The 27,617-nt window shown below is 46.4% G+C and overlaps 1 protein-coding gene across 4 annotated transcripts in view; it reads right to left on the bottom strand.

Moving 5' to 3' along the window:
• Positions 1–441: 441 nt before the first annotated feature.
• Positions 442–27,617, bottom strand: part of KDM2A (lysine demethylase 2A) — a 66,916-nt gene continuing 39,740 nt past the window's right edge. For 3 of the 4 annotated variants that reach the window (XM_066611464.1, XM_066611465.1, XM_066611463.1), the window contains exons 14-22: positions 19,633–19,716; positions 18,865–19,131; positions 18,465–18,596; positions 17,814–17,903; positions 12,509–13,221; positions 10,386–10,549; positions 5,247–5,405; positions 4,401–4,616; positions 442–3,015 (exon numbers count right to left, since the gene is read on the bottom strand). In XM_066611464.1, the coding sequence (XP_066467561.1) occupies positions 2,834–3,015; positions 4,401–4,616; positions 5,247–5,405; positions 10,386–10,549; positions 12,509–13,221; positions 17,814–17,903; positions 18,465–18,596; positions 18,865–19,131; positions 19,633–19,716 (2,007 nt within the window). In that variant the 3' untranslated portion in view covers positions 442–2,833. Of the gene's footprint in view, positions 3,016–4,400; positions 4,617–5,246; positions 5,406–10,385; positions 10,550–12,508; positions 13,222–17,813; positions 17,904–18,464; positions 18,597–18,864; positions 19,132–19,632; positions 19,717–23,484; positions 23,599–27,617 lie in introns of those variants that run through there. The other variant, XM_066611466.1, reaches the window with a different exon arrangement.

The raw sequence follows: 27,617 nt of genomic DNA, 5'->3' as shown, positions 1-27,617 counted from the left end.
ATAGATGAATAACATTTCAGAATCAGGCCACTGTCCCTTCGAGTTTGCAGAGGTGGAACTCAAGCACTTCCATGCACAGAATCTGGATTGCTTGAATGCAGAACTCAAATAGCCTGAAGCACACTCAGCCCTAGAAATTGGGAGGACGAATGCATGGAAAGAGGTTACCCCTTCTCTCTCATTCAGCCTGGGATCCCCTGCAATTTGAGCTCACATCACAATTAATATGCAGACCCACACTTTTTGCTTGAAATTTTTATTCCAAAATCCACCCCATGAAACAAAGTTTCCCTTCAGAGGCTGGTATCTTTTCTCTCCCCCCCCCTCATTCCTGTGGTAATATGTTGGAGGAAAGATTCTCTAAAACCATTATTGGCAAGTGATTAGAAAATGAAAAAACCCAACTAGCTCCCCCCCCTTTAGCCCCAAATACCCCCCCAACCCTAAACATGTCAACCGAGAGAGCGCAAGACTTTGTTTCTTTTACCCTTAATGCTTACATTTAATTTTAAAGCACAACATTGGAGATTGACTCTAAGTTAGCAACAAAAAATATATATTTACAATTTCTTCAAAAAAACACAAAAGAACAACCAAACCCTTTTAAACAATAGTGACTTTCTTAAGGGAGTTTTATTAGGGAGCAGGGTTTTTATTTTTAAATCACTAAGTGATTTTATATATAATTTCTCTTTCCTTTATGTCACCACTTGCCCTCGAAGGTGGTGGCCAGTTTAGGTAATGAAGTTTCACAATTTGCTTTTAAGTCTCTTAAGCCACAGTCTTTTAAGGGCCACGTTTGAGAAGGCTGTAGGACAGCAAAACCTAAACCCACAACTCTACCCTTCCCCAATCAGTCTGCTGCTTGTTTCATCCCCCTTGCTGTAGGACGAGATTCCTCCCAGACTAATGCTCCCAACATGTCAACTTGCTGCAGTTCAGCACTCCTTAGGTTGACCAATGCATATGGAGAGTTGTGAAGGTGCTCCCACTTTTAAAACAACAAAAACAAAAACAAAAACTACCCAGAGCCAAAAAAATCTCCCAGGTAGGAGTTATCTGGGCAGATGCACTTGAATCTCCTATTTATGGCTATTCTCACCTTCCTCTTTTGAAAGAAAAAAAACCAAACACAAAAACCCAAGAGATTGATTCTACATTTTTTTTTCCACAGGAGCCAACACAACAAGGCAGAAAATTTCCACTTCCAGGAGAAGATGATCAGTGGCCATTTTTGCAGGAAAAAATTCAAATTCGCAGCAAAGCTCCTGTGTACTGAGGCACTCTGGAACTCATCACACTAGCATTGTCCTCTTGGCAAAGAAGCCTGCTCCTTGTACAGAAGTGTGGGGGGACCTCTGGATTTCAATGGATCTAAATAGATATTCCCCCACTCCATCCCCAACAGTGTAGGGGAAGCTGCTCTTCCCTGAGGCTCAAGTGCCACAGCATTCAATGCAAATGGGCCAGGCAATTTGGAGAGATATAGGGTAGATTCCTCCCCCTCCCTTATTGCTTCAGAAGCAGCAAGGGTGCATTGGCCTTTCCTCCGATTCCATAATTACTCTCCTTCTTTCCCTTGCTGCACAGACACTGGAGAGCCCTCTTCTCCTGTGTGAGGCTCAGAGGGGGAGGAGGGGGTGAAGGGCAGTCTAATTTGTGCTATCACTATGGGGAAGAGAGCAGAGTGCAAAGTGTGCATTCAAACCCTGACAAGCTCAGACAGCTGGAAGGAGTGTCCAGTCACTCAGGCAGGGGGAAATAAAATAGGAATCCAAAATATTATCTTTCTAAAGTGCAAAAAGCTCTCTGCTGCCCAAGAGAGAAGTTCTTTGGACCGGCCATTCATTGCAAAGGAAGAGAGGCAGCTAATGGGGGCATTCACCCGTCTCCCAGCTCAAGAGCCAACAGCCATGCACCCCAAGATGTAGGCATTTCTTCTCCAGCCAGCACCGTCAAGAGGACTTGTTTCAGCAGACTACACAACTTGGGACAAGCAGAGAACATTTCCGCTGGTATGAAAAATCCCCTAGATGCCTTTCAAGCCTCAAGTTCTGCTGCAGCTTTCCTTCTACAAACACTGCCATCTTTTCAGATCAGGAAAGGTAGGACATACCAGCTTGACCTCCCTCTTGGAAAGATCTTGGACAAGAACATGGCTGCCTCCATATGAAAGCTCAGCCACTCCCTCATTAGCCTGGAGGTGCCTTGGAGGTTAACCCAAGGCAACACTGAGATCCCCTCACTATGCAAGTGACACTGCCTTCTGTGGGCACTACAGCCTCTGAGTAATCAGCACAAAGCAGTAGCTGCCCATACAGCTGCTGAAGGGCAAGAAAAAGGAAGCTTAGCTGTGGCAGGCAGAAGTTACTTCCAGCCCAATGACTCTCTTGGAACAATTTCACACCAGAACAGCAGGGGAACAGGGAACAAAAGTGCACTTGTTGTACACCCTCCATGTTCTACTATCCCCATAATCTGATGAGGAAGTGAAATCTGTTTTTTGTGGAATTTATAGAGGGGTGGAGAAGAGAAAGGAGCACACTCCCCCTGAAAATGCCGCTACAAAACAAAGTTGAGCATGTAGCTGCTAGGCAAGTAACCCACAAGAGCACCCAGCTAGCAGTCTTCTCTTGCTGCCACTTCCTCAAAACCTGACCTGCCTGGCGGGCTTTCAGGTCTGCACAAGTCCCTAGCGGGGAGGGACATTGCAGTCACAATCAGGCTAGCCTCTTCCCTGCCTGTAGAAGTGGGGGAAACGGGGGGAGGGTGTGCTCTCCAAGAGGGGATGTCTAGGATCTTTCCTTCTCTTCAGTCTGTCTGTGGCAAATCTCTAGCTGATTTTCTGAATCAGCTTTTCATCAGACAGGCAATAGAGGCTGTTGATTGACAGGTCTGAGATGTAGTGCTCACACGCCTTTCGGGTAATCTGCTTGCAACCTCGGAGGTCTATCAGGGTGACATTAGAGATGCGCCGCAAGAAGAGCAGAGACTGGTCTGTAAGTTTATTGCAGCCTGTGAAGAGGATGAGAGTATTATGATTTGCACAATGCACATTTCCACAAAAGGGTACAGAGCAGCGTAAGAGATACAGAAGCACTGGGGTTGGAAGACCCCCAGGAAAGGTCAAACAGGCTTTTAAAAACAACCACCAAAAAACTGTGAAGGTCTGCAAGAAAAGTCCAGGCTAGGAGCAGTCCAGTGCCAGACCAGAATGCTTCATTAGGAAATCAGTGTATAAATTTAATTTTCCTTAGGGTTTACAGGCTGAATCAAATGCTATGGTCAAAGTGTGGTCAAATGCTATGAAATCCAACACACAACAAAAGCACTTCAAGTTGATACGAGGGACAGAAAGATGGCAGCAATGACAGGTTATTTGAAACGGGACAAGTCTGACCCCTGAATTGATAAAGACATAGGAAAACAATCTCTGTGAATCAGGCAACAGTTAAGTAGTTACAGTAGTGGTTTTGCAACTGTGTGCTGCAGTGCCTCAGGATACCATGGCCAACTTACATGAGCACCACAAGATGCCCCAGCAGTCTCTTCTTCCAAATACTCCTGGGAACCACCATCTTGAATTGCATGATACAAGATGGCAATGCGCAGCAGAGCCAGTGGTTCACAAACTGTGGTCTGTGGCCCACCAGTGGGTTACAACCCAATTTTTGGCTGGTCATGAAACTAACAAGGCAGACTAGGTTATGTGCATCAAGGGTGAAACTGGCTGGGGTGTGGGGGAGCACTGCTGCCCAATCACCATTATAGCCCCAGAGTGACTGATAAAGTGAAACCTTTTTTAGGTGGGTCCCAAAGCTGAAGTTTGAGAACCACTGGTTTAGTATATTCAGATTTGAATACATGAAAGGAAGCACCCAGACCATTTTGCAAACTTCAGATACAAATAGAGGGAGAAAAACCTGCCACAGAAAGGAAGTGTCTCCCAAACAGCTGTGTGACTACTGGCTTCAAATTCTTCATCTATCTCTACTATGTTTAAAGCTGAAATTTAAGTGCTATATGGTGATGCCCATAAAGTGCTCTATCAATTTAGATACAATCCTCTTTCCTCTAGTAACAGAAAAACCCTAGGGAAGCAGAAGGCCATGAAGACTTTGCACCATTAGCAGACCACAACATGTCAGGAAACAGCCAGGTTGGTGAGATAGTGATTGGCCCAAGGTCACCAGGAGGCTTCATGGCTGAGTGGGGATTTGAACCTGGATCTTCCAGGTCTAAGTCCAGCTCCCAAACTATCTCTCAGTCTTACCTACCTCACAGGGTTACTGTGAGGACAAAAGGGGAGGAACCACATACACTACCGTGAGCTCCTTGGAGGAATGGTGCTATTAAAATGTAATAATCACAGGTGCCAGAAAGCTCCCAAGTGCACCCACCTGCCATGTTGATTTCAGTCAGTGAGTTTCGTGTGGAAGACCCCACAGCTGTTAGTAAGTTGGTTGACTGGTCTGTAAGGTGATTGCAGTGACTAAGGTCAAGTCGTGAGAGCAGAGGCATGTGGCGGATGATGAGCCGGAGTGTGGCATCAGTAATGTCCAGTCCAGCCAAACGGAAGTCTATCATGTTACGGAGTTTGCTGCGATTGTCTTGACCTGCAAAAAAATATGTGAACACATTGAAAGGGATACACTCTTCCTATATCAGAGCAAAGCAGGTAAGCATTACCTGCTCTAGCACAGTGGTCTTCAACCTTTTTCATGCCATGCTCCAATAAATAATGAGACTAGGGACCCCACTATCAATCCCACACCCCCTCCCAGGACTCTATTCACCACACCCGCTTCTGTTGTCACCCGCTTCCCATCTTTGTAATGCCCTCCCAGCACTGTTTTCTGGGACCAAATTTACATTAGAGAGAACAGAAGAATGTACCACGAAGCCTAACATTAGTGAAAGCTATTTTAGCAAAATGCTAAGAAGCAGGACTAGGACACAATTTCCTGGTCCCTGAAGGGGTACACCAGATGTCTCCCCCTTTACCTGGTAGTGCTCTAGTACAGTAGTCTTCAACCTATTTCATTCCCCTAAGTTGCCAGAACCCCACAACTGAGGCTTCATTATCCCATTTGGGTCCTGACTCCAAGGCTGAAGAACACTGCTCTAGTTTGCAATCTTCCCCTTTAGAGGCTTACATGACACCAAGCTGTACCTCGCACATGTCAAACCTGCCTGCCCATTCCCCACCTCACTGGAAGCAGACTGCTGGTATAAGGCAGACATACTGGGTTTATCTGATGGAGGTGTGAGCAAGTCCCGAATCTGAGGGTCCTTGATTCCTACTGCCCACCGAAGATCGAGGGTCCTGAGAAGCGGGCAGGTGGAGGTACTGAGGGCAGATACTGCTGACCAGGAGCAGCCTGCTAAGATGAGGTCTTTGAGGCCTGTAATATAGCAACAGATGTAAAGGGAAAACATTACAATCCTTCACTCCAGAATAATTCCTTTTCCATACTTTGTTTCTCCTTGCTTTAAGGCTTGTTTCATAGTTTTGTGGCACTGTAGTATTTTTTGCAATTTCATTGCCTTTTCATATTTTTATCTCTTGTTTTATCTATTTATGTAATTGCCTTGAGCTCCTCAAAGAGTGGGAAAGGCATGGTATTAGTTTTGCAATTACATAAAATACTCAGTTTACAATCCAACAGTAGAATCACCCCTACTATGTGCCCTTATGAAGAAAACACTCCAGTCAAAGGTTCTCAAACTGGGGTATTGCAACACCCCAGCCAGGGAACCCTGGCCACTGCCCCCTTAAGGCAGCGGTTTTCAAACTCTCAGGTAGAGTTTGAGCCTCTCTAAGTTCTTGTGGGGGCGGGGGGAGGCAGCAGGGGCAGGGGAAGGCAGAGGTACAATCCCCAGGATCGCGCCCAGGGATGTGGGGAGCCCTGCACAATCTTCTGTAGGACTCCCCACAGCTTCACAAGTGAAAGTGGAGCGATTACGCTCCACTTCTGCTTTAGTGGAGGTGGGGCGTGAGTGCTCCACTTTCGCTTTCAAAGCTGCTAGGAGCCCTGCAGAAAGTCTTGCAGGGCTCCCCATACCCCTAGGAGGCTGCAGAAGGTTTAGGTAAGTGGACACAAGCCCCTGCAGCCCCCCTGAGCAGCGCAATCCTGGGGATCACGCCACTGTCTCCTCCCTGCCTCCTGGCAGCCCCCACCCCTGAAGGGAAAACAGGCCAGGGTTCACAGGCTGGGGCTTGGCGAAGCCCCCAGTTTGTAAAGCCCTGCCTTAAGGGGGGGGCAGTGACACAATCGTGTTGCTGTGAAGGGGCGCAGGGGCTTGGCTGGACTTACCAGAGCCTCCTGGGACCGCAGGGAGTCCCACGCCAACTTCTGCAGGACCCCTGAAGGGCACTGACATTGAAAATATCGACCGCAACCATTTGTAGTTGCTATTACAAAACCCGAAGTGGGTCACGATCAATATTTTCAAAGAAAGCGCGCTTTCGGTGGCCCTGCAGAGGCTGGTGCGGGGCTCCCCGCACCCGAGAGGTTGCAGAAAGCTCTGCTAAGTCCAGTCAAGCCCCTGAGCCTTTTAGGGCTTTAAAGGTCATAACCAGCACCTTGAATTCAGCCCGGAAATGAATGGGCAGGCAGTGCAGCCGCTGGAGTAGCGGTGTGACAGAGTCAAACTGCCGACCCCCAGCAACTACCCGAGCCACCGCATTCTGCACTAGTTGTAGCTTCCAGACCGTCTTCAGGGAGCGCGTTACAATAATCTAATCTTGATGTCACTATGGCATGGGCCACCGTGGCCAGATCCGCCCGAGATGACCTCTCCCAGCAGTTTCATGTAGATGTTAAACAACATGGGGGACAATATAGAACCCTGTGGCACCCCATACCTCAAGGGCCAGGGTGCCGAGCAGGAGCCCCCCAATACCACCATCTGGGACCTGTTGGCCAAGAAGGACTGGAACCACTGCAAAACAGTGTCCCCGATCCCCGCCTCCGCCAACTGTCCCAGAAGGACACCATGGTCAAGGGTGTCAAAAGCCGCTGAGAGGTCCAAAAAAACTAGCAAGGATGCACTCGCTCTGTCCAGCCCTCGGCGTAGGTCATCCACGAAGGCAACCAAGGCTGTCTCCGTCCCGAAGCCAGGCCTCAAGCCAGATTAAGAGGGATCCAGATAATCTGCTTCATCCAGGATCCTCTGGAGCTGAGACGCCACCACCCGCTCCATCACTTTGCCCAGAAATGGGAGGTTCAAGACTGGCCGATAATTATCCAACATAGAGGGGTCCAGAGAGGGCTTTTTCAAGAGGGGGCGAACCACTGCTTGCTTTAATGCCAGGGGCATCACCCCCTCCCTCAAAGATGAATTTACTACCCTCTCTGTCCACTCGGCCAGTCCCTCCCAGGCGGATGGCCTCACACTCCAAAGGATCCTGTCCACATCCTCAGGTTCTACAAGCTGAAAAGAATCCCACAAAACAGGATTGACAGGTGCCACGGGGACACCACTAGACATTGTCAACATGGAGTCCAAGTCGTGGTGAATCCAAGCGATTTTATCCGCAAAGTGCCTGGCAAAGATGTTACAGCGAACCTCCATGTGGTCCTCCTGATCCACTGATGGGGTCTGATGGAGGAGAGCCCGCACCAAACGGAACAGTTCCGCTGGCCGGCTGTGTGGACATGATAGTGGCAGAGAAGAAGTGCTTCGCTGCCACTATTGCCACAGAGTAGGCCCTGTAGTGGGCCCTAGCCTGTGTCTGGTCGGATCTGTCACGAGTCTTCCTCCACCGTCGCTCAAGACGCCTACCCTGCTGCTTCATCATTCGAAGCTCCTTGGTAAACCAAGGAGCCACTTTGACTCTGTTGGCTGGGAGGTGCCGCTCAGGAGCACTCTCATCCACAGCCCTGGCCATCTCTGTGTTCCAGAGATCAACCAGAGCCTCAGGTGAGTCACTGGCCTTAGCAGCAGGAAAATCCCCCAGAGCCCTCAGGAAACCATTCGGATCCATCAGTCTATGAGGGCAAACCATACAATAAGGTCCTCTGCCTCTGCAGGGACAGGAGGCCGCAACAAGTCTAAACCTTACCAGGAAGTGATCTGTCCATGACAATGGAGTGATGTTGATCTCCTCCACATCCAGATCACCATCCCTTTGCCCAGACAAAAACACCAGGTCTAGCATGTGTCCAGTCTCATGGGCTGGGGTAGAGATCTTTTGTAACAAGCCCATGGTTGCCATGGCAGCCATGAAATCTGAGCTGCACCTACTTCTGGGGCCTTGGCATGCAATTGAAGTCCCCCACCACCAATAGGCGGGGGGCCTCCAATGCAACGTCCGAGATCAACCCATTCAGCTCAGGCAGGGAGACTGTTGGGCAGCAAGGTGGACAGTACACCAACAGAATCCTGATCCTGTCCCGCCCTTCCAACAAGACATATAGACACTCAAACCCAGTGAATTGCCAGACAGGGCTCCTGGCAAGAGAGATGGAATCCCGATAGACTATTTCGACCCCCCCCTCCCTGTCCCTGCAGTAGTGGCTGCTGCAGTACCTGGAAACCTGGATGACAAGGCTGGGAAAGATTCACTCCTCCCGCTTCATCCAACTAGGTCTCCGGAATACAAGCCAGATCAGCACCCTCACCCAGGATTAAATCCTGGATGAGACAGGTTTTATTGATGACTGATCTGGCATTTAAGGGCAGCAGTTTCAGACCCAGGGTACTACTGCCAAGGCCTCCAGTTGTCAGAGAGCTGGAGGGAAAACTGGAAAGAGGGACGATCTGTCTACGATGGACCCCCCCTTACCCTGGAACGGCCAGTCCTTGCCCCACCACCATATCTTCCATGGCCGATCACTCTGTTGATGGTGGCACTATTCTCCTCCCCATAGCTCCCCTTAGAAGATAAACACATAACTTACCGGCGAGGCCCGCCCTAAAAGCCACTATAACAATGCACCTGCTCAGATTAAAAATTTGACACTAGAAAAGTCCACACCCACAGTTAAAAGCCAGAGATTTGGAGGGGGGGAGGGCCCTAGTCTGCAAGGTCCAACAACCCACTCCCAAACCACCTCCCTTGTCCAATCCAGTCCCAATAGCAGTGCACCAAATCATTCCCCACCCCTCTCACAGAGGTGCAAACTCACCCACCTTCCAGCTCCTCTCTCTCACAGGGGTAGCCCTACTCATCTCTTACATCCTGCATCAGGACTTGAATATAAGACAAGGGAGGAGGGGGCACCAACTCATAACATTCCCCAAAAGGTGCAGTAAGGGTAAGAAGCTAAGGAGGACACTTAGTCACTGGACTCAGTAACCGCCAGGTTAAATTACTGCAATTAATTCTGTTTGGCGCTACTAACTGCAATCATTTCAGAAAGAAGCGGCTGACTTGTTATCTGGGCCCTGAGATTGGAACCCATTACTCCAATCCTTTACCAATGAGACTGGTTATCAACTTTTTTCTGGGTTCAATTCCAGGTGCTGGTTTTGACCTCTGAAATCCCAAATGGCCTAGGACCAGGTACCTTTAGAACTAAATCTGAGATGCAGCAGGTAGGCACAAGAGAGGGCTTTCTCAGTACAGTGGTCCCCCGCCATTTGCAGTTTTGGTATCCATGGGTTTGACCATCTGCAGATGGTGGAGAAACACTTCCACTCAGGAAACACTTCCATGATTCATTCTGATGCATGCCAGAGCAAGGGAGAGGGTTGTGGGCCTCGGTGCGACATGGAACTGGCTTCTTAGAGTGCTAAAGACTGCCTTGCAGCTGATGCAGTTTGCAGCGCTAAGGTAAGGTAAGCCTTAAAAAAACTTTTTAAACTGTTTTTAAGGGACCCCAGTATCCATGGATATTGGTATCTGGGGGGGAATGGGACTGGGTCAGTCCAGGATTGGATCCCCTGTGGATATTGAAGTGTCCAGATTATGGAGATCCCTCTCCTAAACAGGGGAGAGATGGTTATAAGTACAATGAACTCTATTCTCTCATGTTGTTTTAATTAACTTGCTGATGCAAGTTTATAATTTTATTAGTGTGTTTTGATGGTGGTGGTTCAATATTTTTAATTTTTAGTTTTTTATTTGTTTTATTACATGTACTGTAACCACTTTGAGTGGAATTTTATTAGAAAAAGGAGGGATATGTATCATAGTGATTTGATGTATGTGCCCATGTCATAGGACAGTTCCTGCGATATACAGTGAGCCTTTCCAAGAAGCTTAGTGTTTGTCAGACAAGGGGTAATCTAATTGTTGGCTAATCTCTAAACAATAGAAAGTTTGTGTATTTACTGAACAGCTTTAATGAACAGAATTTGGGTAGAGTTTGAATTAACTTAGGTGTGTTTAAATTGGACAGAATGGTGTACTCATCCACATTAGCAGACTCACTCACCTGGAAGTCTGTTGATAAGCCAGGTGAGCTGTTTTCTGGAAATATTGGTCCAGCTGAGGTCAAGGCTGACTGGTTGCCTCCTGATTATGCCACCCAGAGCTAGAGGTGTGATGGATTTGTACCTGCTCAAGTCAATTTTCGTCCACAATCTCCTGTCACCACACCTAACACACACAGTTCAAAAACAGAGTTAGACAGAGAATACTACTTCTTTTGTAGAAGAAAAATGATCAAACAAAAAGATCTCTCTTGGGGATGAACAAGTGACTGAGCAGTTGACAGACGGGTTTTGAACCCAACCTCTGAAACTGAGGTGCTGAAAAGAATAGAGAACATGTCCATCTGGAATAGGTAGTAGTAACTCTTATTCTCTTTTGTCCTGGGGTCTTTCGACTTACTTCTGGTTCTCTGTGTGCTTGTGCGAGAAATCTCCTACAGTATCTGCTATTCACAGACCACAAATCTTTTTCTATCTGCAAGAACCAGCTCAGGGCCATCTCTTCAGCTATTTCTCAGTTGCCTGCATGACTATGAAGGTTACTGAAGATTAGCGCTACTAACACTGTCACTGTCTATGAAGCTTTGTAGTGCTCAAATACAATTTTGCCCCTGCTAATTAGCCATTCTGTGTATTCCAAGGAAAAAGCTTGAAGGTAAGTACAGAGATGTTTTCAGATAGGAAGATGGAAGTACCTCATAAAAGATGGTGAAATAACTGTATTTGTAGGGCAAAGAAAACCAGATTCGATGTAGGGAAATGAGAATGTTTGCAAGCATTTACAACTAGTTCAATATTTGCTATCCTAAACTATAATTTTTTTTTGAGGAGAGAAGAACACAGCTTCTTTAACAATTTTACTGTCCTCCTTTGAGTCTTAGGATGCCCAGGAACCTTAGATAAGGAATTTCACAGGAGGGCAGAAGACCAGCACTAAGACAGTTTTGTGGGTCCACTTGCCACCTCAAATTTTTCAGTGGTAGAAAGGCAGAGTGAGTGTCTCCTGAAACTAGCCTTATCCATGCTTTTGTACTGAGGGAGGCATATTGCCCATACTGAACATAGGATCAAGTTGAAGGCTTATCATGCTATTTGCTACTAGCCCAGAAACGTATTCAAGATGCATCCTAGTTTTGGCATAGAAAGACTTAAAGCAACTGTCTGATCCATACGGTTGCTACCTAGTTGCCATCACATGCACAATTGCACCAAATTTTGCCAATGAAGAAGATTGTTCTGGCCAGCTAGGGTAGCAAGAGTCTTAGTACCACAATAATTAGACATTTAAAACCACAACGGTGTGTTCTGGCTTATATGCAAGGGTCCAATGGGATATATGCATTGTTCTTTGCTCCTTTGGAAGAGCCCATACTAGTTAAAAAAACCATGGGTACACATTGGTGGAATGGATGTTAGGACAAGTCTGCTTTACATATCCTTTGGTCATAAAGCTATCACATGAATGTGGGTATAAGCAGTTGGTGTTGCAAATATCTGACCAGCCCACCCCCCAAAAAACTTGCTCTTGTGTCAACTAAGGGAAATGGATTACTCCTGTAAAAATTACGCTAATGATTAATGTCCAGCTATTTCAGCATTCTGTTTCCAACAGTGACCAGACCGATGCATCTTAAAAGTTTAAAAGTAGAATAGGTTTATGATAGGCATCTAATGCTGGGGATAAACATGAATGTGGTACTCCCGAAGGTTTTTTTTTTTTTTTAACCACTATGAGCAATTCATCCCATTACAACTAATTACAAATGAAGTGAAGAACCACAAGATCTAGAACAGTGGATCCCAACCTGGGGTATGGGTACCCCCAGGGGTACTTGCCATGACCTTTATGGGTACTTGAAAAAGAATTGAATAATGGCAGAAAAAGGTAGGTCAGTTAGAATGCCTTGCGGGGCTGACATTAGAATGCCTTGCAGGGCTAACATGAGGTGTACAATTTATGGAAATGAGCTGCCAAGGGGTATGCAAATGAAAAAATGTTGGGAACCACTGGTCTAGAAAACAGAACTGTATTTGAGACTTGGGGGATTATAAAGCATTCTGAAAAATGGGAGTGCTGTAAAATAAGTGAGTATGACTCCGATAGCAACAGCAGGTACACACTTACCATTTGTACCAGGTTTTGCACACACGCATACATTCACAGAGCTCCTTGCGAGTGAGATAGCGGAAGACAGACATCCACACCTCCTTCTGCATCCAGATCTCCTCACCATCTGGTGCCCGACCTCCTTGGCCATTCAGTCTGGCTGCCCCACTCTCCTCCGCACTCTCATCTTCTTCCTCTGCGCTCTCATCCTCATCTTCTTCCTCAGCTGCCTCTTCATCTCCACTCCTCTGGGGTGTTCTAGTTGAACTTTGGCGCATGACCACACGGGGAGAGTGCCGCAAATTGGTGGAGGAGGCAGTGATCGCCTGCAGCTTGGGCACGATGGAAGTGCCATGCATGTCTTTGGTAGGTCTTTGTAATGTTACTGTAAGGTAAGAGCCATGCAGCTTGGCCTTTTCTACCTCTGAAAGCTCTTTCTTGCCACTAGGGTTGTTCTCCTTTTCCCGTACCACTGTGCGCTCTGTGCCTTGCAGTCGAAGAAGCTGGCGTCTCTTGAAGCGCTCATCCCGGCTGGCACCATGATGATCACTAGGACCTGCCCCTGGGGAGGACCGTGTCACTATGCTCCGTGGTGACACAGGGTCATGGATCAGCTGCAGCATTGGTGTAGGCGAATGTGGTGGAGGAGTCAGAGGTTCCTCACAGCTTCTCAAGGGGCGCAGAACTTTGGTTTGGACTGCATCATCATCTCCATCATCCATTTTCCGCTTCTGAAGAGTGGGTAGCAACAAGTTATTCTTGATATTAGTCTGTAAAAGGTTTTAGGTTGGGAACTGCTAAAGGACTCTGGATTACGTTGAAAAGGAAATGCATTAGGACAGATATAAACAGGATTCTGATTCTGTTACACATCAAGGGTACAAGTGCCTCAGTGCTATAATTACAAAGAAAACCTTTACTTTCCTGTTGGACACAGTGAGAAATAGCCAATATCAAACCACACTTGAGTAACCAAGCCCAACATTTCCTGGAGTACTTCACTTATAGCTGATTTGGTTGATGAATTGGTTCACTGTTGCTGACCTCTCTCTCTCTCTCTCTCTTTTTAAGTTGCTACTTCTACTGGCATTTCACTATTTTAATGTTGATACATTGAACTTTTAACTTTTGGGGGAGCTGCCTTGGATGCCTCTTCAGGGACATAAATACTCTAAAATCAATATTTGGGTGGTGTTCATATATGACAAATTTCACACCACCTGGTTTTCCTTAGCCACTGACAGTCCTATCTTCTGCAAGCATTTCTAAGGCCCGCTGCATCTTCCTATTTCACACCTCTTCAGGTTGGATCCATTTATTCTCTTGGTCACTTGGTCTAGTCCAGAGGTGGCTAAACTTGCCACTGTTGCACAACAGAAAAGTGTTCCCCGTTCAGACAGCACCTTTCTGTTCCACCTGGGCACCATGTGCACTTGTCCATTGTCGGGGGAGGGGGGAATCAGGGACACTCTGGGCAGTTGCATCTGCTGTCCAGCATCCCAGAAGGTTGCGTGACAGGATACCCAGGCAGACATGACTGTCCAGAGTGTCCCTGACCCGACAGTGGAGGACTACATGTGATGCCTGGCCGGAATGGTAAGGTCTGCTCACCAGGTGGACAGAACTGTCTAAACCTCAGGCCCTGGGCTGGGGATTGAGCAGGTCAGGTCTAGTCAATACTTGGGACCAGATAGCGATATTCCATTTTTCACCACAACAGCAGACACATACACAAGCACACCTTGCAGCCACAAAGATATATCTTCTGAAAGAAAAGGAAGATCACAGATTGGACATACCATTAAGTGAACTCTTCTCAGGAGAACATTGTCCTACTCTGTAATAATACAGATAAAGCTACTACAGGGTTTCTTAAACTGATTGCGATCTGATTATGGGTGGGATGCAAAGTTGCAACTGACAAATTGATAGCAGAGGAGCAAAATGCATCGAGTCATATGGAAAATGAAACTGAGCCACATCACAAGTTTACTTGTGAGTAGACAACCGTGCCTTAGTCCTACAGTTCTCAAACTCTCAGGGAGTTTGAAGACCGCAGTAATTCCTTGCAGGGGAGCGGGGAAGGCAGCGGTGCAAACCCCAGGATTGTGTCGCTCAGGGGGCTTCAGGGATTAGCATTTACTTACCAGTCCCTGCAGCAGCCTCCCAGGTGTGCAGGGAGCCCTGCATGAACATCTGCAGGGCTCCCAAAAGCTTAGAAAATGAAAGTGGAGTGATCGCTTCCCACCTCCGCAAAACCAGAAGTAGGACGCAGTCTCTCTGCTTTCACTTTTTGATGGCTGGGGTGCCCTGCGGAGGCTGCTGCAGGGACTGGTAAGTACATACTAGTCCCTGCAGCCCCCTTAGCAACACAATCCTGTGGATTGCATCGCTGCCTCCCCCTGCCCTCGTTCCTGAAGAGGGCAGAGGCCAGGGTCCTCAGGCTGGGCATTGCGACGCCTTAGTTTGAGAAGCCCTGCCTTCGTCCATTGTGAAGGGCAGGTAGAGAGGAATCTAATGCCACCAGAACAGTCCCAATCTGATGAATGCAGCCCCCAAGAACAGCCAAGGAGGAAGTTCCTCCCACCAAGCTCATGAATGTATTGAGCTCTACGGAAAGTGAAACTAAGTGACACAGTCACATTTACTCACAAGCAGGCAACTGGACCTTGGGTTGTGGAAGGTCAGGCAAAGGGAAGTGCAAGGCTACCAGAATGGTCCCAATCCGATGAACATGGAGCTCAATAGGTTCTCTAGAAGGCAGCCCCTCTTGTTCTGGTAAGGCTTTTTTCTTTTCTAGTCTTGTAAAACTAGGTGGGTCCTGATGATGTGTAATTTTAAAAAGTGAGTTCCAGTGCTTAAAGGATTGGGAACCACTGCTTGATTGGAAAGGGTTGTCGTCTTTCCAGATTCCTGCGGCCCCAAAATAGTGGTCTCATTTCCACTCCTCCTCTTTCTGGGGTTTTAATGTTATTTAGAGGGAAATTTTCAATCTCAATCCAGCCCAAACAAAAAACATATCGGATTTTAAACTGATTTTGTCCCAAATCACACAGAACTGGCTTAAATATAAAAACTGAACTGGACACTGAATAGGGATGAAAATCTTACTGATTTTTTTTTGGGGGGGGGGGCTTGAGGTTATTGCAGGCAGGCTATAGAGAGAATTTACTGCGTGGATCAGGGCTGGCTTCCCCATCTAATCTCCCCTTCTTTTGTTTTACTATATGTATTTATTATTATTCATTTTAATTTATTTATAGTTTGTCTATCTAGGGAAAGTGGCACAATTTCAGTGCTTGCTGCATTCTCGTGAAAGCGCTTCTGCTTGATGATGTTGCTTCTGGCCATGACAACATTTTCAGGTTAATGACATCATTTCCAGTGGGTCCTGGACAGATTGTCATTACACAAAGTGAGTCCTGGAACAAAAAGTTTGAGAGCCACTGAGCTACAGGAAACCAAGTTTCTGCTGGATGGAACCAAGACAATGCTAGTCTACCACTGCTGCGTCTGACTGACGTACTTAATACAAGGCTGAATTTCTGTTCTTTTTCAAATGTCATCTATTTTGCAAAGCTCAGTCTAACATTTTTCTTGAAAGCGAACATAATGTAAAATGGTTGCAGAATTCCTCCCCTGTATAGCCTGCTTGGTCCCCTCAAACTAATTTTAAGTATTTTGTCAAGAATACCTTGTTTCACTAGTCTTACAGCTTGAAGTGAAGCTGTTTTTGTTCTACTGCATTTCTTTTGTCCTTTTTAAATGTTTTGATGTTTTAGTTTGACTGTATTGCTGAACACTAGCATCTCTCAATGTTTGTCCTCATACCACTTTGCATGGTCCACCTATTGGAAGTACCATGGGAAGTAACTGGTGATGATGTTAATCGCCACGTACTTCCAAATTGGGAGGCCTGAACCAAAGCAACAAACACTGGTAAGAGGCTCAGGGCAGACAGGAGGGCTTTTTCAAGCGTGTAAAAAGCACATGCTGGAGCTCTGCCTGCCAAGCCACCTACTGCTTCTAGTTACAATGCACTGCTCACTGCCAGACGGCAGGGGTCTGGGGGCCCACGCATACCACTCAACACCACCTTGACTACCACTGGTTGAGAAACGCTATTGCACACCATTCTGAATACAACCTCAAGGAAAGGTGGTTTATCAATAGTGCTATAAAATAAAGCTAATATTCCCCCAAAGTTTTGGATGTTATGGAAAAACTGTTTTTTCACTACAAATACACACTCTTCCACTCTGAATATTCAGGTGGATTTGAGGGGCTCAGTTAACTTATTCAACATGAGACTTAAATCCTATGCAGTTTATCTTAGTATGGATAATAGAAAATGAACCACCTCTCCAGTCAGATGTAATTCTCAAACATGTACCAAGAGCCATTTTTTGTCTGCTGACCTGCAGCTCATTTAAAAGCAGAAAATCCTAATATTTGTAAAATTCAGAAAAACGAGCATTTCTTGAACCAGGTGGGGTGAGGATAGTCCACAGGGCACCAGCAATTGGGCGGGTAGAACACGAAACAATTTTCCATATCATGATGGTTATGAACCAACAGTCAAGGTAGGTATATATTATGCAGAAACTGGACTCAGGGTCATCACAGGCCCCTCACTGCTATGGTCCAAGCTACTCATGCTGGAGATACAGTGTTGCAGAATGTGTTGGCCATCTCTAGAGTGCTATACTAATATAACTTTAATTCCATTTGGAAATAATCCCTGTGAAAATGCTCCCCATCCCTCCAATTCCCCTTCTTGCTTGCCTTCACTGGAGTGCTCTCTGCTGGAATAGCAGGCACAGTTCTGTGCAGGATCTTGTAATTATATTTCTGTTGGGGCACCACTGTCAGCTTTTGCCACCAATATATTCGCTGTTTAGTAGATCGAAGATGATGCCGCTGCCCTCTCAGGAACTGCTTTTTCTGCACGACGCCCATGTTTATTTGATGATGAGCTCTCTGTAGGTGCCAGCAAGGTGGCAGGGGCAAAGCTGTAAAGTGACTTCATTATGAACTAACAGAGTATGGTGTCACCAGTGCCCATTTCCAGATGGAGGTATTTTGCTCAATGGAAGTGCTCCCCCTAGTGCTCACCTGCCAGACTATGCCTCCTTACATGCCACCAACTAAGCCTTCCCAGAGTGAGCAAACCAGTTCGAGACATCTGAATACCAGAACCACCTGATCTCCCCAAATACTTGCAGAAAAATGGAGTGTTGAGCCTTTCCAGGTGTGTCAAGAGGAGTGTGCAACATACAGACACCTTTCTATGATAAAAGGGTGCTGAATATTCACTTCCTACCTGGCCTTTCTCCATTTCATCTCCCTTGTAACACTTCGGACACTCCCAGCAGTTGGGCAATTCATCATTCAACAGGCCCTCCCCATCCATCTGCAGAGAGATACACAAACTTCATTCATTTCCAATAAGGCATTTGTTTCTGACATTCCTATACTGAGATGAACAATTGCTTGTAAGGATGAAACTAGGGTGGAGTCCACATTTTGGCTTGCCATGACAAGTGTTCCATTTCCTTTGGCAAGTGTTTCTCAAGGTGCTCCAGTCTCTCTGGAGCTAGTGATGGGGGGGTTTAGAGCTAGTGATGGGGCAAGGACCGCCCCTACAGCTGAATTTGAGATTGCACAGCAAAAATGGAAAAAGTTTCCTGCTCCCCTACCTAGCTCTGTCTGGTGTGGTGGCAGTGGGAGGAAACAGCAGCAGGGACCATCTTCAGAATGGTGGTGGGCTTTGACTGCAACTGCAGGGATAACACTCTTCCCCTTTAAACTTTCCGCTAAAGAGGGGAGCAGTGAACTGCTTATGGCCTCATGCAGAGATACAGCATATGACCAGAGACAAAGGGAGGAGCTAGGTCATGGCAACCAACTTTTTTTTTGGTTTGGCCATCAAGAACAGTCACAAACTGTTGACCCTGAGCTTAGGCCTTCTTACCTGTAGACAGCCAGGATGAACAATCTCATTGCAGATGCAGCACTCCATTAGCTTCTTCTCAAAGTCTTGTGAATCCTCATTTTTATCTACTTCTCCACAAAGTGCACATGTAACAGAGTGAGGCAATCTGGGCTACAAAGCAAAGAGTGAAACAAGAAATCATAAACAACTTCCCTCTAAGTTTCAGAGATGGTGAAGGTCAGTTTAACCATCTGTTTGTGCCCCACTGAAGGATCCTCCTATTAACCAGTTGTCAACTGCCAGCTAGATGAGTTCAAGGATTTAAGCTGACTCCTCGTTTCTTTTCAGTGCCAGATTTCACTTGTCTCTCAAAACAGACTGAAACCAACACTGCCATAGACATATGTAGCTTTCCTATCCAAAATGTCACAGGACTCACCGCCAAGCACTGTCGCAATATGCAGGACTGCTTCATACGTCCAGGCCCCCCAAACTTCTTCATATCCCTGCAGTAGTGGCACATGCCACATTCACCCTGCAGGCAGGCCTTGCATTTACGACATCGCACTCGCCTTCTGCGTGCACCAGACACTATAGGAGAGACTGTGGGTCTCACAGTTGCAGGCCGTGGAGCTGGTTTCATGGTATGTGGCTTGGTGATAGGGATTGTAGGTAATCTTAATTTTGGCCGAGATGGAAATTTGAGCTGTTGGTGAAAGAAGGCGAAAAAATTAGGGGACTCATACAATTAGCAAAAGAGCAACAGTCTCTTCAGAAGTTAATGACAATGGATGCATGGAAATTCAAACCCAAGGTTTGGGAACTGATCATGCATAGAGTTAGACTTTGCTCCCAGAGGCAGAAGGTCTGAACAATGGGCCTGCGTTTATCATTAGCAAAATGTGAGTTTTGGCTATGAAAAGTCCTCGAAAGTGAAGCCTCTGTTATAACCCTTCCAGTTTATTATAAATTTTTACTACGCTTTTAATAAAATTTCACGATGCTTAGATTTTCACTATGCAATCTGTTTTCATATTTACTTTCCCCTTAAGCTACATGGGTAGAAGCAAAATTCTTCTCTTGATCCTTCAGTTTAATCTATAAAGGTTAAATCATTGTAGCTGCCAAAACTTCCCACACTGCAAGATCCATGTTTCCCAAATTAAGCCTCCAGCTATTTGAGCCAAGCTACAGATACATCATTTACCTTATCTCTCTTTGGCCACTGAACTATAGGGTTTCCAGTAAGTGCCAGTTTGGGGTCGCTGTTTGCATACTCCTCCAGCAGCAACTATAGCAGAAAATAGAAATACATATTTTATACAATGTTTATGTGGTTCTTGAGGCTGCTTAGAGAGTGGTTTATTTAGGTATTTTTTATCCTGCATTTTGGCCTCCAAGACAGTTCACAACACAAGGCAACCTTTTGAAATGGAACTATTAAAACTAGCTGAAATTGAATGACTAGAAATGTACAGGTCCAGCATCATTATACACGCTGGATTTTTTAATACACGGATTTGACTCAACACGAACGGCCACTGCAAATGAGAAGGAATGTGCTGCTCCCTGGAGAAGGGGAAAAATGCATCCTTTTAAAATCAGAGTTTAAAAAAAAAAACCGCTTTTCTTACTGTTGTAGAGAGAGGTCATGCAAGCCATTACAGGTATAACCTAATCATTCATAGATATTGTCTCTCAATGCAATGAGAAGTGCCCTTTAAAGTAAAGGAAAACTGGTTTAACAATGAGAGAGAGAGAGAGAGAGAGAGAGAGAGCGCGCGCGCGCACACAATCCATCAATCATTCTTTCTTCAGGCAGCTTCAGCCCAAGACCCCTCCCTTCCCCCTGAGCAAGTGAAAGAAAGATACTTTGCACTGGTGAAGGGAGGGGTGGAGTAAAGCCTTTCTAAGCACCTTGAGAGAGACTGATTGAAGGACTGTCTACTTAATGGCTCTTACATCACAAAGGCAAGGCTGCTTTTAAATCACCAGAGCAAAGGAACTTTTTTTTAAAATTGATTTGCTTTAGTTGATGAGACTCAACCTGCATCTCTCCCAACCAAAACAAGTTTAAGAGCATAAGGAAAAAAGGCAGACTATTATTATTTGACATACCTGGCAAAACAAAACAGTCTTTGCCAGCCACTGAAACATTGAGAGGGTTGACCAAGTTCCATAAATCCAGGGGTTGCAACCAAAAAGACCCCAAATCGTGTTACACTAAACAGAGCCCCTGCTGGTAAGGGGACAGGACTGAGTGTCAGGTGTTTGGTGAAAGTGGCAAGCAGGTTCATACAGGAGAGGGTAACTGGCAAGTAATCTGTAAGCAAGCCATTTAGGGCTTACTTTGAATTGGTAAGTGAACTGGTAACCAGGGTAAATGATAAAGAATGGGAGTTACATGACCCAAGCATGGCCTTAACCAGAACCTTGGCCACTACATTCTGAACTAAATGAACCTTCTGAACAATTTTCAAGAGTATTCCCATGTAAGGTGTTTTACAGTAGTCCAATTTCAATGTGACTAAGACATGTTACACCAAACAGATCTGCTTTTGCCAAAAAGTAGGCACATCAGCCAAAGCTACAGATAGGCACTACTAACCACTACCTGACCATCCAGGAACAAAGTTGGATTCTAGGAGTATCTCTAAACTATGAAACTGATATGTCAGATGGAGCACTACCCTATCCAGAACAGATGGACACCCAATTTCAGGTCAGTTCTTTTACTGACCACGAACATTTCTGTCTTGCTTGGATTAAGCTTCAGCTTGTTTTACCACAACCAATCCCGAGCATGCCCACTCAGAAATAAGCTTCACTGAGTAACCGCATTTACTACGAGCTAAATATGTACAGAACTGCAGCCTAAGTAATCTTACAACTCTAACATGGAGCAATGTTATTAGCCTCTTATCAGCCATACATGGATGAAACACAATGTCTTGCTTAAAACATTTAATAAAATCATGCTTGAAGTAACTTTTGAACTGTCTGACTTACAGTTCACACTCATAAAAGCCACTACACTAGCTCCAATAGAAGAATGCATGCACAAGCAGAAAACCTGGAACATGTTTGGATCAGGTGTGATTCTCTCCAAACTGTCTCAGTGCTTTTCATCCAACCCATGTCTTATCAGATGCATCAGTGCAGAACTATAGTGCTCAGACCTGTGTAGTTGGGCTCTGTTCTACCCAGAAATTAGATTTTCCAAACAGCAACAGACCACAGAAACAATCTTTATCTCTGCTATTTTAGCATCCCTCTCACATGCACCCCCCCCTCCACTTCTATGCCAGCCACCTATGGTCAAGCATTAGCAATGAACAGTTACAAACCCAAGAAATTCAGGCACCTTTTCTTCCTGGTGCTTCTGCTGTCCACCCCACCCACCTAGTCCTGACTGTTTCAGATCAGCTTTATTTACTTGAGGTTACTATGGTTACATTATTGGCATCCCCTCCTGTGGGGAGTGCAGCGTTTCTCGCTGCCAAGAGGAAAAGAACACCGCATGGGTTGGGCTCACTCTCCCTGGCACTTAAGCAAGGGGATTCATATTTTCATAAGAGGTCTCTACTGGGAAGCTCTTGAATTCAGTGATCTTGTTAGAAAGTCACCAAGAAAAAGGGCCAATTCAAGCCACTGATTTAACTCATGTTTCAAACTTAGCATACCTATATCCTAATCCAGTGTTTCTCAAACTGTGGGTTGGGACCCACTAGGTGGGTCGCGAGACAATTTCAGGTGGGTTCCCATTCATTACAATATTTTATTTTTAATGTATTAGACTTGATGCTACCATGATATGTGACTGCATTTGGGGAAATGTTATAGACCTGCACTTTTAACAAACTACTCTGTATATTCTTTTAACAATGATATTAAAGGAAACTTACTCCTGGGTAAGTGTGGGTAGGATTGCAGGCTAGGATAGCTAAAAAATTTTCCTGCCTGATATAACTTCCAGTCATGACATCACTTCCCAACAGATTCTCATTCTATCCCAGTGGGTTCTGGTGCTAAATGTGTGAGAACATGTAGTGTTCTCTGGTCCTGGTGCTAATCTGTTGCAATAACTATCTAACATACCTACTTGCAACTAAATAAGAACCTAGTAAAATGGAGGATGTAATCCAAGGTGCATAACCCCAAATCTGGGCACGTAGCCCACATGCATGCATTTTACACTACAAAATGCGTATACCTACTTAGGAAAGCAATTATGAATTTTCTATTTAATTCTTTCTACGAATATGCAAGGACACTAAGCAAGTTCATTCTCTTGCAGCTCAAATCCCCAGAGAAGTTCAGAAACAAAACTGTGGAGAGACATTTATACTGTTTTGGATCACAGCCTAAATGTTCATGATGCCTGCGCCCAAGTTGCGTCCTGATCCCTGGCTTGTTATTTTACATAATGCAGCAACTCAAGGTGTGTTCGAAAAGTGCAGGACTCCAGTTTAAAGAGATGTGCAGACGCATGTTTCCATGGAGGTGTTTTAAAACAGTTTGTCTGCATGATTTTCACCCAATCTGCTTTGCAGCTGCTCCTCCACCCTTCAAGAAAAGGTTGTGGGTGGAAGGAAGTGGCTGCCTCGGCTAGCCCAGCAGAACGTGCAGTCTGCACGCCCCGCCCTCTTCCCTTCAGCGTCTACTTGTGAGGAAAGGTCGGCATTCGAGGGCATGAAGACACATGCTCCACGGAGCAGAGGGGGAAGCGCGTTATACGGCAGCCTGGGGCACTTGAGGGGTGGCTGCTCAGGCGTACGAACTCTGGGGATGCGAGCGCCCAGCTCCACCACTTCTCCCAGCCACAGCAGTCCTGCCCTTCCCTCTCCGGAAGGAGGGCTCACGAGCCAGAAAGCGACCACTGCCAAGCAGCTCGCATTCACAAGCCCACTTGAGACAGGGCTCAAGGGCCCCGCGCCCCTCTGCACCCCCCAAAACCAGCAGCGGGAAGAGAGTCCCGCAGCCAAGCCGCGACCACAGAACCCTGCGGGACTCCTGCTCTGCGTTCCAGCCCAGCCCCAAAGCTCGGTGCCTGCCTGACCTTGCGCGCTCCGTGCCACTGACGCTGCAGAGACTCTCCGGGGAAGTTTCCAAGTCCCTTTGTTTTCTGCGCGGCCAAGTTCCGCGGCTCCGCTGGAGATCTCCCTGCAGCACACAGCCTGCTTCAGCAAAGCCCTCGCCCTCCAGCAGCCCGATCGCTCCGGAGCTCAGCCTGCCAGCCCAGGCGGCTGCCTCCCCGGACGCATGCTCCTTCCAGAACCCTTCGGCGGAAGCTTCCTGCGCCTGCAAACAATGCTGCTGCGTCACCCACATGCAGTTCCCAGCAATGCTTTGCAACGGAAGATGGCAGGAAAAAAGGAGACCGAGCAGGCGAGCTAGCGAGGCGGCGGAGGGGAAGGCACAGCCGTTCTGCTGCAGAGCTGGGAGGGGGCCGGGCCAAGTTGCTGGCTGCTGCCCGATTGGCCGCCCGAGCAGCTCCCCCCTCCCCCACAACCACTGCAATTGGAGAATCCAGGGCCGGCACTCCGGAGGGCCAAGTGTGGCAGACTTTACAGAACAGCACAGAAAGCTGGTCGGTCACCCAGTCGACGTGCTGCAGCTGCGCGCCGCCGCCCCGCCTGCAATTTGTCCTTGTCTCAGTATTTTCATTGGAAGCAACTCATGCTCAACACAACGAAAACCAGCAATGACATTTCACACTCTGAAGAGGTCACATCCCTCACCTCCATGCCCCAAAACACCAAGCGAGGGAGACACACTTTCACTGTAACAGATTAACCATAGCCAGCCTCATACACTTTCCTGCAATCGAGAAACCTCACTTGTGCAACACATCTGAATAATAGTTCCTCCCTGTCGCAAACCAACTATTTTAAAGTTGCAGAATTAATCGCTCTTGCAAATCTATGGTCAAGTACTCAAGGCAGGCAGGCGCCATGCTAGTCAAACAGGTATGACTGGATGGTGCTGCTCCACTACTAGCTAGTTGTGAACTCTTCAGTTATAACAGTCGCCCACACAGAAAGACAGATTTCAGCATGGTAAAACAGAGGCATCAGGCGTATGCATCTGTAAAACTTAATCTGCAATGGTACAAGAACACTCTAGGTCAGAGGTGTCAAACATAAGGCCCGGGGGTCGGATGTGGCCCCCAGCAGCTTTTTATCCAGCACTTAGGCTCTCACCTGCTGAGGTGTTACCACTGCAACAGAGCCCACATGAAAATTGGGCTTTCCCAAATCTTGAAATATGATCAAGATTTGCGTATTTTCTCTGCTGTCATTTACAGTTAACAAGTTTCTATATGAGAACATGCTTCTGGCTAGCTGCTTAATGACATCACTTTCTGCCCTCAGTAGGAGCCCTGAATGCTAACTTCAGCCCTCTGTATGAAACGAGTTTGACACCCCTGCTCTAGATCATGAGATTTCTGGGCCTTAAAGGTATCTCTATAGATACTAAAGTCCACTGTCAAAGAGCCACAATCACCTATGCAGCACAGCCAATTAGATAGGTACAACATTTGGTATACTAGTACAAAAATATTGGGTAGAAATTCCTTTCAATATATGCTCTTCATTCCTCAACTGCCACTTCATATATATGTTGTGAACTTGAGAACATTTACCAACAAGTCAGTTTGGGTGAAAACTGGACCTCAGATCATGTGTATGTTATTGACAATTTCCATTTGTACATCAGTGCACCACTTATAAGTGACAATGTTTGCATGTATTTGTACCAGAGTTACGTGCTGAAGTATATAAAGAGTAACACATGAAATGAAGTGGCCCCGTATAGCTCTTGCAATTGCCCACTGAATTAAAGAACATCTCCCAGAAACTTTGGATAAATTGTAGCACAAGTGGAACTGACATCTGAAATTAACTGGTGTCATCAATTGCTTGAACTACTCTTTTGAAAGCCTTTTCAAGACTACGCTAGTTCAGACTCCAAGCCTGAGGTTTCCAGTGAATAGGTAGTCAAGATCTTCTAGTAGATAGATCAGATGAAATCACATCACAAAGTGGAAGTAAATACCAGGTAAGCAACTGGCTGCTTTTATAACCTCCAGAGAGGTGGGAAGCTTGCAGTTTTACTATTTATATTCCTCTTAGCCACTACTTCCAGTAAGTTGCTTTTAACACATTTATACCCTGCCCTTTTTTTGTGTCTAAGGCAACAAAGAATTACTAATCATAAGCAAGATGAATAAAAAAAAAACACCTATCTTCATACAGTGGAGGAGAATCCCTGTAAATGGGTTGCTCCTCTTGTTTTCTCCAGGTACCTTGAATCTTCAGAACTCCCAGAATGTGAAGGAAGGTAGCTACATCCCCCTGGTTCTGGTCCTGTCTTGCTCCAGTACAAGATACCGTACATTACTAGTTGGAAGAGAATTTTAGTTGAGTAATTCCTCCTTGTCCCCATTCCTTCCCTTCAGAATTAGCAAGGGTGGAAGGGGAGTCAAAGCAAAAACTCAACCACAAAAGCCCCAATGGAACAGGGCAAGAAGTGCCAAGACTGCAAGTGGAGGGTCAGATTGGTGGAACCCACAACGAAGAGACATAAAGGTGACAAGGAGGTGGTGGCAAAGAGATTAAAGGCTGGTCACAAGGCCTGTCCACCCCCATGGGCTGCCAGAAGAGAGGCATAAAATGTAGCAAAGCTTTGCTACACTAAGATGCCTCCCTTCCTCCCCCTGCCTGTTAGCTACCATGTGGGTGGCAGCATAAGGTCAGCAGACACAGGCAGCCTTAGGATGCAGTTGCAAAAGAAAGTAGGGAAGAGGGTCAAGCAAGAAAGGAACAGCCCAGAATGCTAGGAGTCACAGGACAAAGTCTTGGTAAGAGGGCCATGAGATACAATCTCCATCTCAACTTGGGCACTATGATCACCTTCCACATAGGCAGAACAGGTCCTTTTCTTCACCATCATCTGCAGCATTGAACCTAAAGAGGTAGTGATGCCAGAGTTGGAAAAGGAACTTTTCTCACCTAGAATCAAGGAGGCATACCACCACAAGGAGGCACAGGTACTCAGATGATTTCTCCTGACCTACATTAAGCCAAATCTCGGGGCTGGGGAGATAAAGAAGCATGAAGAGGATCAGTATCAAGAGGCTGCACTCTAGAGGCAGGAATCCAACTAGCCTATCCCCCGCCTTCATTAATTTTTCACGGGGGGGGGGGGAGAGAATCATGATCTTTTGTCAGAAATTTTATAGGAAGCATCAGATGTGGAGGCTGCAGAAACATCACAAAGGAGGAACAGGGCATGGCTTTTCATCTCTCTAGCAGGCTGTTCCCATTAGAACATAAAAAGATCCCCACTGGATCAAGACCCATCTAGTCCAGCTCCCTGTATTTCACAGTGGCCCACCAGATGTCTCAGAAGAGTCTGGTGTACTGTTGAGCAATGCTTGCAGAATTTCAAATTGGAGGAACAACAGAATCAGGGGAAGGGACAGAGGTGAAGTCAGAAAAGCCAAAATGCAAATGGCCTGTTCATAATTTTTTTCAGGAGTACAATAGCTTCTAAATGGCAAGCACCCTGAGGAGCACAAGTCATAAAGGGAACAGCAAAAAAAACTTTTATATTACCCGAGACTGTTAAAGGTTCCCTTAGTAAATGGCTTCTCTATGAGCTCTCTATGGAGAACTCGTGCAAGGAAAGCGCCCTACAGGTAGACCACAACTGCGATACAAGGACATCTGCAAGAGGGATCTGAAGGCCTTAGGAGTGGACCTCAACAGGTGGGAAACCCTGGCCTCTGAGCAGCCCGCTTGGAGGCAGGCTGTGCAGCATGGCCTTTCTCCGTTTGAAGAGACACTTGGCCAACAGGCTGAGGCAAAGAAGGAAGGCCCATAGCCAGGGAGACAGACCAGGGACACACTACACTTGCTCCCAGTGTGGAAGGGATTGTCACTCCCGAATCGGCCTTTTCAGCCACACTAGACGCTGTGCCAGAACCACCATCCATAAAGGCTTCAACTGCAACATCCCTCATCACCTCAATTCTGTGAGTCACACTTCAGTCACCACTTGTCAACAGAATTCCAAGCTCTTAATAAGCTATCCAAGACCATGGCTTGTTATCTGGATGCAATGCAATTCAATGCCAGAGCAATGGTATCTAATGTAGTTGTACAAAGGAACATGTGGCTCAAAAAC

The sequence above is a fragment of the Tiliqua scincoides genome, chromosome 1, assembly GCF_035046505.1.
Source record: "Tiliqua scincoides isolate rTilSci1 chromosome 1, rTilSci1.hap2, whole genome shotgun sequence".
Taxonomy (NCBI): Eukaryota; Metazoa; Chordata; class Lepidosauria; order Squamata; family Scincidae; genus Tiliqua; species Tiliqua scincoides.
This window is presented reverse-complemented; position numbering and strand designations above follow the sequence as displayed.